General features: G+C 34.3%; 1 protein-coding gene across 1 annotated transcript; it reads left to right on the plus strand.

Annotated features, from left to right (window-relative positions):
- Positions 1 to 9,198: 9,198 nt before the first annotated feature.
- On the plus strand, positions 9,199 to 10,277 carry LOC143570420 (WAT1-related protein At5g40240-like). The gene is made up of 4 exons (XM_077056078.1): positions 9,199 to 9,423; positions 9,500 to 9,649; positions 9,731 to 9,882; positions 10,109 to 10,277. Exons 1-4 carry the CDS (start codon positions 9,199 to 9,201, stop codon positions 10,275 to 10,277), a joined length of 696 nt encoding a protein of 231 aa, XP_076912193.1.
- Positions 10,278 to 12,195: the final 1,918 nt, after the last annotated feature.

Genomic DNA, 12,195 nt, shown 5'->3' on the forward strand with positions numbered 1-12,195 from the left:
TCCTACCAATGAGTCGCCACTCTTTTTCTTATTACTATCATTCTCGAGTGTCCGCACTAAGGTAGGAACTATAGGTAAGTTATTTTAAGTTATATTATGAATAGCTTAGACTCAGTCAAGGCTATGGTCTTTAACCTTGAAAAGATTGTTAAACATTCATAAAAGATTTTCATAACCATATTTCTCAAAGAAGTAATGTTAACAAAAGTATATTTTGATGGCATGTAGTAATTGAAAGGGGGATATCATTATTAGTGAGTTTCTTGCCAAAGGAAAGTAATTTGCATAAATCTCAATCAACCACGGGACTCGTTTACTTACCTGGAGAAACTCCCAAGCGTGTTAGAACCTATTATAGCAATCATGCTATTTCAAACGCCACATAAATCCTAGTATAATTTCCCAAATGATTTCAAAAGCAAAGTTAAAACTTTATCAAAATTAAATCAGACTTAAAGTCTATAATTTAATTAAGAAGCATCATCAAGATATTTATACAAACCCTTATTTGTATGTTAACATCATTCATATCAAGAAGATTACTAAAAAAACACCGAAGGTACAAGTGAATACGTTAAACCTTTATAAACAGTCAAAACAGATTTATACTCTATAAGATAAACAGGTTGTTTGTCTTAAAGAGTCAGTCAAACGTTTACATGACATTACGTGATCTCTAACACGTTATAATACAAAATAGAAAATAAAGCAACTCAAACCGATTACACGTGTGTCTGGATCCAAACATAACTGTACGTGCAGTCATAACCAGTTCTTCAAACAGGGGCTACGTGGCTTGGGGAACTCTTGAATTGTGTGTGTAGGGCAATGATACAAATCCCGGAAATAAAAGACGTTTCCGCTAAGCTTGTGTATTTGTATTATAGCAGTGGTTTAAATGTTGTATTTGTATTATAACAGTGGTTTAAATGCTTTTAGAGTCAAGCGTTTCACCAGCATATAGCAGACGTATTTTTTCCCACATTGCATGTAACTAAGTGCTGTAAGCAATAGCAATGATTAGAGTCATCATGGAGATAGCAATTCGCGTTACAAGATGGCTCGGTTTTGATAATGAAATCCTTGTAATATGATAAAAAAATATTTGTAAATGAATACTCGGTTGTTTAATTCCCGAGTAAATTTTCAATGTAAATTAATATTTTAATAATTTAAAGTCTTCCGCTAAAATTAATCCACAACTCTGATATATTTACAAAACAGTTACCAACTATTAGTCACACTTCTAGGCCCTAACTCGGTGTGACATCAGTTCTAAGAGTGACACGTGTCCAATGACACATCACACTTCACTAGCTATAAATAGAAAGGTCGTTGGGCAAATTTAAGACACCAATACAATTCATAACACACGTACATCACCTGACCTCTAACTATAATATAGTTTGGTTCGTTCGTATCTAACACGCACACCCTAGTTCCAGGTATAGTTTGGTTGCTAAGTTAATCCTGGTAGTACACATTGGTTTGGTTGTTGTACCTTAGGAGACATATTCACCTGGGTGACCTGATATATGTTTTTAAAGACCTCTGCTAAACAGAAATCCTCAGCCAATACCTGTTTTATATTGCTTTTGTTTATTTATGTATTACTGTTTTCTTTATTTAGTTATGTAATTTTATTTTACGTAAGTTTTATTTAGCTTCCTTCACTCTTGTATTGTAATCAATATTAAAAGTCATTGTTATGCTTTAGTTTTGTAATCGGTAATTCTATAGAAATAACAACTAAAAAGTGTAACATGGCTTTTGTTTATTATGTAACTAGCTTTTATCCCCCATATTATGGGGGTTCTTTTAAATTTTTCATTCTAATATTTATGTATTTTTTTGGATTTTAATTTTATTTATGGTAAGAAATTAATAATATACTTAAGGTTTGATAATGAAAAAGTCTCATAAATAAATTAGATGTTATAACCCATTTAAAAGTTATCTGGTTTTGGTGAGACTCGTGACCCGCTTATTTTTTTTACTATAAAATTGTTTCTTAATTCTAAATAATATATATTTTTTAATCGGATATTAATTTTTAGTATATTTCGATTTATAGGATTTTCATATCAAATATTTGGTAAAATTAGTTTTTAATATAATGGGATGTTATAACCCATTTAAGGGCTATCTGGGTTTGGTGGTGAGACCCGTTCCTATGAATTTGGGTCAAATGCATGACAAACCTCCATTTACAAATAAAGCAATCTGATAGCTTGAGAAAAAGTGTGAAACAACCAGAGAGATTTTAAAGGTCTCGTTTATATATATTTAAGATGAATCACGTTGACACGATCAAAATGCTTAACTAGAATTTTTCAATTTTTTATCAATAAAATATAACTTTTTTCCTACGAAAAAATATTCACGCAATAATTGTAAGGCTCCGAATTGATGCATATATATATATATATACACTTCCATAAAGATGCTGGATTCTGTGTTCAAAGATATGGCAAGAACAAGAAGTGATGGGACATGGTCATGGACAAATGAGGTGCTGCCATTTGTTTCTATGCTGATGGTAACATGCTTAGATATGGGTGGGTTGACAATAGTCAAAGCTGCTATGAATGGTGGCATGCCCAGCATCGTCTATGTCGTTTTCCATAATGCTCTTGGAACATTAATTCTTCTTCCATTTTTCATCGTTCATATCTGCAGGTGCTTGTTATGTCTGTTTCTTTTGTTATCCAAGGAAGAAAATATATCCACATCATATATTATAGAGGTGACAATATGAGTGGGTTGGGTTGGATTTGGGTGATTGGTTAGAATGGGTTTGGGTCAGGATGGATTTTTAAAATAGAGGGTTTGGATGGGTATGGGTCAAGATGGGTAAAGTTAATCCATTTTGACCCTGGTAAAGGTTAAAATGCAACCGGTTTCAAAAACCCCTAAAAAAATTCAAAAAATTTAATGAAAAATTAATAACTCAAAATATAAAGTAAAAACGCAAAAACTAAAATAACTAAAATGTCTCCCCCGTCATCCTCGTTCATAAAAAATAAAAAAAAAACCCTCGGTTTCGTCTCGGCTCAGGTTCGGTTTTTTTCGGTTCATTTTTGTTTTTTTTCGTTTCGGTATCTATACGGTTTCAATTTTTTTGGTTTTTGTTCGGTTTTGATTTCTCGGTTTTATTCGGTTTAGGGTGGGTATGGGTCAAGATAGGTAAAATTAACTCATCTTCAACTAAATAAAGGTTAAAATACAACTTGTGCATAAACGTTGATCGTCCTCGGCTCACATTCCATATTCTATTCAGATTCTTCATCCTGGGCCTTCTAGGGTAAGCACTTGACCCTATTGTGATGTTCAGGAATTCGTTTCTGATTTATTTATCTATTTATTTATTTATTTATTTGCTTATTTTGACGCAGTACATCAACAACAGAAATGTTTAAATGTACGTGTAACTTTGCAATCACAGTGAAACGGCGTAGATTTAGAAGAAATAAATTAATGAGTTAAGATAACTGGTCTACATAAAACTAACTATATATTGGCCGGCTACGTATTGTATGTTATATAGTGTGCAGTTTGTTGGATGATCTTTATGAAAGTGTCATCATGTGAGATTGAAGTATCTTGATAGACACCCAAAATCTCAATCTAGATTATTATTATTAATAATAATAATAATAATAAAAAGAACTATGTATGTTTCAGTTAAAAAATTGTACCCAAGATATACCAAACATTTTTTGTTTAATAGGATACAAGACATCACCAATATTATTGAAACGTCAGTATGATTCATGAAATAGTGTGTCAGTTTGGTTGTTAATACAATACTCGGTTAGCAATAACACCACTTCATACTTTATGCACAACTATTGTTGATTGCGAGTGGCGGATCAATTACAGTTGTTAGCACTGTTATACAAGCGAATCGTAAATTGAATCAAAGAAGAAACGAAGAACACTTCTTTATTGATGAATTGAATAGCAAATTGTTTACAGAAACAAAAATACAAAAGGAATCAAGAAAATTGAAAAGTAACCCTAACTACATGTTCTTCCCCCCTTTAACAGCCTCTAACGACTTCTATCTAACTAACTTCCAAAACTACAGTTCTGGTCCCTGTAATCCGCCCTTATTACACATACAGTCCTGAAGTCACCACATGTTGTCATTATACCATTTAATACTTCAACAATCTCCACCTTGGTATCATGATCAAGTGATGTTTAGAAGCTCTAAACAAAGATTAAATTTTGAACCTGGTAACACTTTAGTAAACATGTCTGCTGCATTCTCCAAAGTGTCAACCTCTTTAATTTCTACTTCTTTAGCTTTTACTACATCTCTTATAAAATGTAATTTGACATTTATATGCTTGGTTCTTTCATGGTATATCTGATTCTTAGTCAACTGAATTGCACCTTGATTATCACAATACACAACAGAAATGACCAAATTACCCCTGAGTTCAGATATAAACCCTTTTAGCCATAGACTCTCCTTCACAGCTTCTGTTAAAGAAACATACTCAGCTTCTGTTGTTGACAAAGTAACTATATGCTACAAAGAAGCTTTCCAACTTACCAAAGATCCCCACACAACAAAAGCATATCCAGTCATAGATCTACCTCTGTCCAGATCTTTTGCAAAATCTGAATCTGAATAACCAACAATCTCATTAGAAAACTTCCTCCCAAATGCCAGCCCAACCTCTTTAGTACCCTTTAGATATCTCAATATCCATTTTACTGCATCCCAGTGAGTTTTTCCCGGATTAGCTACATATCTGCTTACCAAACTTACTGCATAACCTATATCCAGCCTTATGCAGACCATAAGGTACATTAAACTGCCCACCACCTTGGCATAAGGAACCTTTTTCATATATTCAATATCAACTTCTGAAGTAGGAAAATCCTTTTCAGATAGTTTAAAATGTGAAGCCAATGGTGTAGTCACTATCTTACCACTTTCTACCATACCAAAATTTGATAAGATTTTCTTTATATAAGCACTCTGAGTTAAGTATAATAACCTTTTATCCTTATCCCGGACAATCTCCATACCCAGAATTCTCTTTGCTTCACCCAAATCTTTCATATCAAATTCTTGCTTCAACAAATCCTTTGTTTCTTGAATAATATGCTGATCTTGACAAGCCACCAACATGTCATCTACATACAACAGTAGATAGAAATACTTGTCCTTTTCATACCCTTTAAAGTATACACAACTGTCATACTTGCTTCTCATGAACCCATTAGACACCATATATTCATCAAACCTTAGATACCATTGCCTTGGTGATTGTTTCAAACCATACAATGATCTTAGTAACAAACAGACTTTCCCATTTTGCCCCTCAACTTCAAAACCTTGTGGTCGAGCCATATAAATCTTTTCTTCTAGGTTTCCATGTAGGAAATATGTCTTGACATCTAATTGTTCTAACTTCATACCTCTATAAGCAGTTAAAGCAAGTATCACTCTTATAGATGAATGTTTTACCACAGGAGAAAATATTTCATTATATCTACCTCTGGTCTTTGGGTAAACCCTTTTGCTACCAGCCTAGCCTTGAACCTAGGTGGATCTCCTGCTACTCCTTCTTTAATCTTGTACACCCACTTACAAGATACAAGTTTATGATCTTCAGGCTTGTCTACTAACTGCCAAGTATTGTTTGTATGCAAAGACTCCATCTCCTCTTGCATAGCCTGGATCCACTTCTCTTTATACACAGAATTAACAGCCTCTGTGTATGATAATGGTTCATACATACTTTCTTCTTCTGCATTAAGAACAAATGCAGTTATATCTTCAACTCCCCTGTACCTGACTGGTACTTGTATGTGTCTTCTAGTTCTATCCCTAGCAAGACAATAACCATTATTTCCACTATTACCCTCTGTGTCACTAACAGATTCACTTGTGCTCCCCTGTTCATACACACTTGTAACAGGCTCCACCTCAAGTTGTACCCCATTATAAACATTATGATCTACCTCAGTACCCTTGACTTGCCTACCACATCCTTGTACATAACATTTTCTTTGAACATCACATTTCTGCTAATTCTTACTTTTGGACTTCCATTATCAAGTTTCCACAACTTGTATCCCTTAACACCATCAGGATAACCAAGCATAATTCATTTTTGAGCTCTTGGTTCTAATTTGCCCTGGCTAATGTGAGAATAAGCCAAACAACCAAAAATCTTAATGTGATCATAACTAGTCTTCTTACCAGACCATTTCTCCATAGGAACCATCATATTAATTGCACTAGATGGTGACCTATTTACAATGTATGCAGCTGTTTTTACAACCTCAGCCCAAAAACCTTTAGGCATACCAGCTGCAATGATCATACATCTTACCTTCTCAAGCAATGTTCTGTTCATTCTCTCAACCAAGCCATTCTGTTGAGGAGTACCAGGAATGGACAAATGCCTACCTATACCTTTAGTCTTGCAATAACTATTGAACTCATTGCTGCAAAACTCTAAACCATTATCAGTTCTTAGTTTCTTGACCCTTTTCTCAGTTTGAGTCTCAACCAGAACAACCCACTCCTTAAACATGCCAAAAGCATCAGACTTATTCTTGAGTATATACACCCATACTCTTCTAGAGTAGTCATCTATAATAGATAGGAAATAAGAAGCTCCACCTAAAGACTTATGCTTAGTTGGTCCCCAACAATCTACATGAACATAGTCCAAAATACCCTTGGACTTATGAATCCCACTAGAAAACTTAACCCTTTTGCCTTTCCTAAAATACAGTTTTCACATGACTCTATCTCACAACTACATAGATCTTTGATAACTTCTTGTTTCTTTAACTCCATTAACCCCAACTCACTTATATGGCCAAGTCTGTCATGCCACAATTTTGCCATATTTCCCGTTTTACCCTTGGCCACTGAAACAGTTCCAACTACGGATCTACCATCCAAAATATAGATGTTATTCTCTCCTCTAGACCCTGACATTACTACCATCGACCCTTTTATCACCCTGGCTTTACCATTCTTCAAACTTACAGAATAACCATTTGTTTCAAATGTTCCTAAAGATATTAAGTTCTTGGTTAACTCAGGGATATACCTAACATTAGATAACTCAACCTCAGTTCCATTATCTAAACTTAAAGCTACAACACCATAACCTTTAATAGTGCAAGGTCTGTCATCTCCAAGCTTTACCACACCAAGATACTCATACTTAATCGATTTAAAACATTCAAGAACATGGGTCATATGGTATGAACACCCAAAATCCATAATCCAAACACCTAAGTTTTCACCACTAGATACTACACACACTTCAGAACTTTCATAACCATCTAAATGATCATCAGAAGAATTACATTGGCCCTTAGAAGAACTAGCATCAGACTGTTTCTTTTTCTTGTTTCTTTCAGGACATTCTCTTTTAAAATGTTTATCTGAATTGCAGATAAAACACCTTCTTTTCACTTTAGACTTCAATATTGATGGTATCTTGGACTTAGACCCTTTCTGTTCTAGCTTTCCCCAAACATATAACCCATCACCACCATCTTCTTGAACATCAGATTTCTTGTTGAGTTCCTTAGAATTCAAAGTTGCAAGAACATCTTTCATGGACAAAGAATCTCTCCCATACATAAGAGTATCCACAAAATGCTCATAAGATGAAGGCAATGAAGTCAAGAATATGATGGCTTGATCTTCATCATCCAACTCCACCTCAATATTTTCCAAATCAAGAATCAATTTATTAAATTCATCTGTGTGACTTTTTAAAGACTTACCAGGAGTCATATGAAAGGTGTAAAGTCTTTTCTTCAAATACAATCGATTGGCCAAGGATTTGGTCATATACAGAGTCTCTAGTTTTGACCAAATTCCAGCCGCCGTGAGTTCCTTTGACACCTCACGAAGAACACGATCACCCAAACTCAAGATGATTGCTGAATGTGCCTTTTCCAGTATATCCTTCTTTTCCTTATCACTTAACCCGTCTGGAATATTTGGTTCCCCCAACAGAGCATCGGAGATGCCTTGATGAACCAACAGGGCTCTCATTTTCACCCTCCAGAACGAGAAATCGTTTCTCCCATCAAATTTCTCCAGTTCGAACTTCGTAGAAACCATCTTGATTGCGATTGCGGAATTACGAACGATTCGATTGTGGATCGAGCGAACGAAGCTCTGATACCACTTGTTATACAAGCGAATCGTAAATTGAATCAAAGAAGAAACGAAGAACACTTTTTTATTGATGAATCGAATAGCAAATTGTTTACAGAAACGAAAATACAAAAGGAATCAAGAAAATTGAAAAGTAACCCTAACTACATGTTCTTCCCCCTTTTAACAGCCTGTAACGACTTCTATCTAACTAACTTCCAGAACTACAGTTCTGGTCCCCCTATAATCTGCCCTTATTACACATAGAGTCCCTGAAGTCACCACATGTTGTCATTATACCATTTAATACTTCAACAAACACAGTATAACTCATCACAATCTCCTAGTGATGGACATTTCCAACTATCTGACATTTCCAAATGCCATGATTTGGGATGACAAACGAACTTGAACCATAAAACTGATAGATGACCATGGGATTAGTTTTAGATTAGGTGTTACCCGATCTGATTACCCAAAACATGCATACCCGGTTTACACACCTTGATATAACTAGGCTACATATATACCCTTTGGTTCAAAGTTATTAACTGCCATTAGTTTTATAGCTTTACATCCTGCTAGTGAACTTTAAATGGCCAAAAGATCTAAAAGTTTGTGTATTTGAAAAGCAAAATGAATCTTTTTCAATAGTTTGATACTTTTAAAACATTTATCCTTTTTAATTTTTACAAACTTTACATCTATTTTTTCGTTTGTAGGCTTTGCATTTTCGAAGTACTTGTTTATGTTGGTGTATCCTACAGCTCTCCAACCATGGCAAGTGCCCTCTCGAACACGAGTCCTGCAATAACCTTCCTGCTAGCAGTCATTTTCAGGTAGCCTATCACAACCTATAGTTTCTAGTAATACCGATGTTAGCTAAAAAGGGCGTTGGAATCCTGGCATATTGATGCATTTGAATTCATATACATCAATCGTAAACTAACATGTTATTTGTAAAATTACTAGAAATTTTGACATAAAATACTTCTAGTTTATATTTTAATATATTCTGAGAACAAATTATATGTTTTAGGATGGAGAAACTAGAAATGCAAAGTTCAAGCAATGTGGCAAAATTATTGGGTACCATAATGGAAATATCGGGAACAATGGTGTTCACGTTCTATCAAGGCCCAGATATTTTTATGATTCGTGATTCACAAAATCAGCTTCTTTCATCACAACTGTCAAGTCGGGTATTTGGAGGTCTTATTCTTTTTCTCGCTATAACATTTGGTTGCATATGGATTGTTTTACAAGTAAGATATCCCCATGATTAGTTTTTCTTCCTTTTTGTTAATATTTTAGCTTTTAATTTCGTGATTTATGTATTAGTCTGCAACAGCTAAAGAGTTTCCAGATCATTTCACCATTGTCTTTTTCTTCTGCCTCTTTGGGACATTGCAATGTATAGCTCTATCTCCCTTCCAAGAACCAAATCCAAGTGCTTGGGTGGTGCAACCCGGAATTGGGATGATTGCTATTGTATTTGGGGTAGGTCATTTAACTAAACAAAAATAATTTTCCAAAGTTTGGTGTTGGTTGATTGACATGTTCTGTTTGAAGGCTGTTTATTCTGTTGCACTTCGCATTAATGCTCTGACTTGGTGCTCGGAGAAGAAGGGTCCTGTTTTCGTGACCATGTTTTCGCCACTCTCCTTAGTTATCGGTTTCATCTTGGGTGTCACATTTCTTGGTGATTCACTTTATTTAGGAAAGTGAATGTTTATCTTTTCATCATGAAAACCGAAATTGATAGAGGTATTTGGATCTGTAAATCGGAAGTCATAACCAGAAGGATATTAAACAAATTTGCATTAATCTGAAAATGTTAATGATCATAATCACAATCGGACATCCTAGTAACCCTTTAATCTTGAATTATTCTTCATATTCGTCTCATTGTAAACGGAATTCAATTGATTCTTGAATTCATATGAACAGTGCCATTGGAGAAGTGATAGGTGTTGTTGGATTTTATGCTGTGATGTGGGGACAGGCTAATGAGAAGAACAAGTTAGATAAGGATATGAACAAGGATTTGGACACTGCAAATCAACCTCGATCATCAGACCTAAATGATCCTCTCCTTCAATCCTTTGTTGATATATAATCTAGAGACTTGTATATATCTATGTAGTATTAATATTATATGTTATTATTTAATATATCATTATTATATCCCAAGTATCTATTGTAAGGCTGCCATGGTTGGAAGTGTCTATTCAATGTGTTGATATAGGATTCAAATGTAAACAATAATTGTTGAGTGTTGTATGTATAATATATAGATATGGTGTTTACATTTTGATCCACAACATTCCTTGACCATCTGTTACGTTGTGTTTGAAATTGACAAGAGCTGGTCGCTCTAGTTCAGAGCAAGCAAGTGTTGTCATATTTGCAACATTTGCCTACAATCATCACTAAAGAGACAAACGAGATGAATTCCCAAACACAAACAAGCATTTCCTGTTGTGGTATTTTTTTGCCCATGAGAAGCCCAACAATTTATCTTTACATGGGTTATTATTATGAGATTTATACATATATCTCCTTCCTAACTTTCATTATTACATATATCACCAAAGCTAAACATTTATTTACATATTTCCCCTTCTTATATGCAAATACCCTTTTACCCTTTTTAATTCACAATACCCTAATGAAAAAATCAAACATCTGACAAAAACAACGGCATCGGCTTCCATTCATCCGGCGTTCCATCACTCAGTAACTTGCAAACTTCGACGGCTTCCATTCTTCTGGCGTTGGATCGCAATAACGTCCAAACGTCGGGTTTCTTTTTCTATCAATTTTTTGTCTAGTATGTCTACTTTTCCTAACGATTTTTATAAAGACCGCAAGCCCTAATTGATCTTGTTATAATCTGCATATGTTCGTCTTAAAACCGACTCGGTTTAGGTTTAAATTTGGGATATGTGTAATTGTTACTATTAAAATGGGGATATATGTAAATTAGTTCACTAAGGGTAAAATGGTCATTTAGTAAGCTAATTTTAATGAAATGGGGAGATATGTAATGCATATGGTTTAGAGAGGAGAAATATGTAATTAAATATTTAGCATTGGGGAAATATGTAATAAAGAAAGTTAGGGAGGGGATATATGTAAATACCCTTATTCATTAAGTGTAATCAAAGCATATATATCCATCTTTTAATGAAATAACGAATTACCTAAATTACATAGATTAAAAATACGGGTAGCAATTTTGACCCAAACCAATTTAAATTGGTCAATTTTGGTTGTTTTAAAATTTTAATGAGTTGGTTTTGGTTAGAGATCTTAACTAAATTGGTTTAAATGGGTCATTTGAAATTTCATATTGTTATTTTCGGGTCAAAATGGGTCGACAAATTCAAAGAATTAGGTCGATGTGGGTTAGTGTCCTAAGAAAATATGGCAGGTTTTGGATAGGAAAAGGTTTTCGCACAAGATATGTTTCGGCACGAAACGAGTTTCAGATAGGAATGGGTTCGGTTCGGGTTTCAAGCCAACACGGGGTTTTCACATGGCAGGTCGATGTGGGTTAGTGTCCTAAGAAAATATGGCAGGTTTTGGATAGGAAAAGGTTTTCGCACAAGATATGTTTCGGCACGAAACGAGTTTCAGATAGGAATGGGTTCGGTTCAGGTTTCAAGCCAACACGGGGTTTCACATGGGACAGGTTGTTTTTTTTTAATAAAACGAGGACAAAGGAGGAAACATTTTAGTTTGTTTACTTTTTTTTGTTTATGATTTATATTTTGAGTTATAATTTTTTTTTTATTTTTTTAAATATTTTCTGAAGAAAAAGCACCTCTAGAAAAAATAAAAAAAAATAAAAAACCATAACTCAAAATATAAATAAAAAACAAAAAATTAAAAAAAAACTAAAATGTTTCCTCCGTTATCCTTGTTAAAAAAAAAAGAAAAAGAAACCCTGAAACCCGTTCCGACCCTTACCTGTTCCTACCCAAACCAAAAGAACCCGTTTTTTAATTGACCAATTCTAACCCTAACCAATT

Source organism: Bidens hawaiensis, unplaced genomic scaffold (genome assembly GCF_021521415.1).
Source record: "Bidens hawaiensis isolate Kalapana, Puna unplaced genomic scaffold, B.hawaiensis_p1.1 tig00024982_1, whole genome shotgun sequence".
NCBI lineage: Eukaryota > Viridiplantae > Streptophyta > Magnoliopsida > Asterales > Asteraceae > Bidens > Bidens hawaiensis.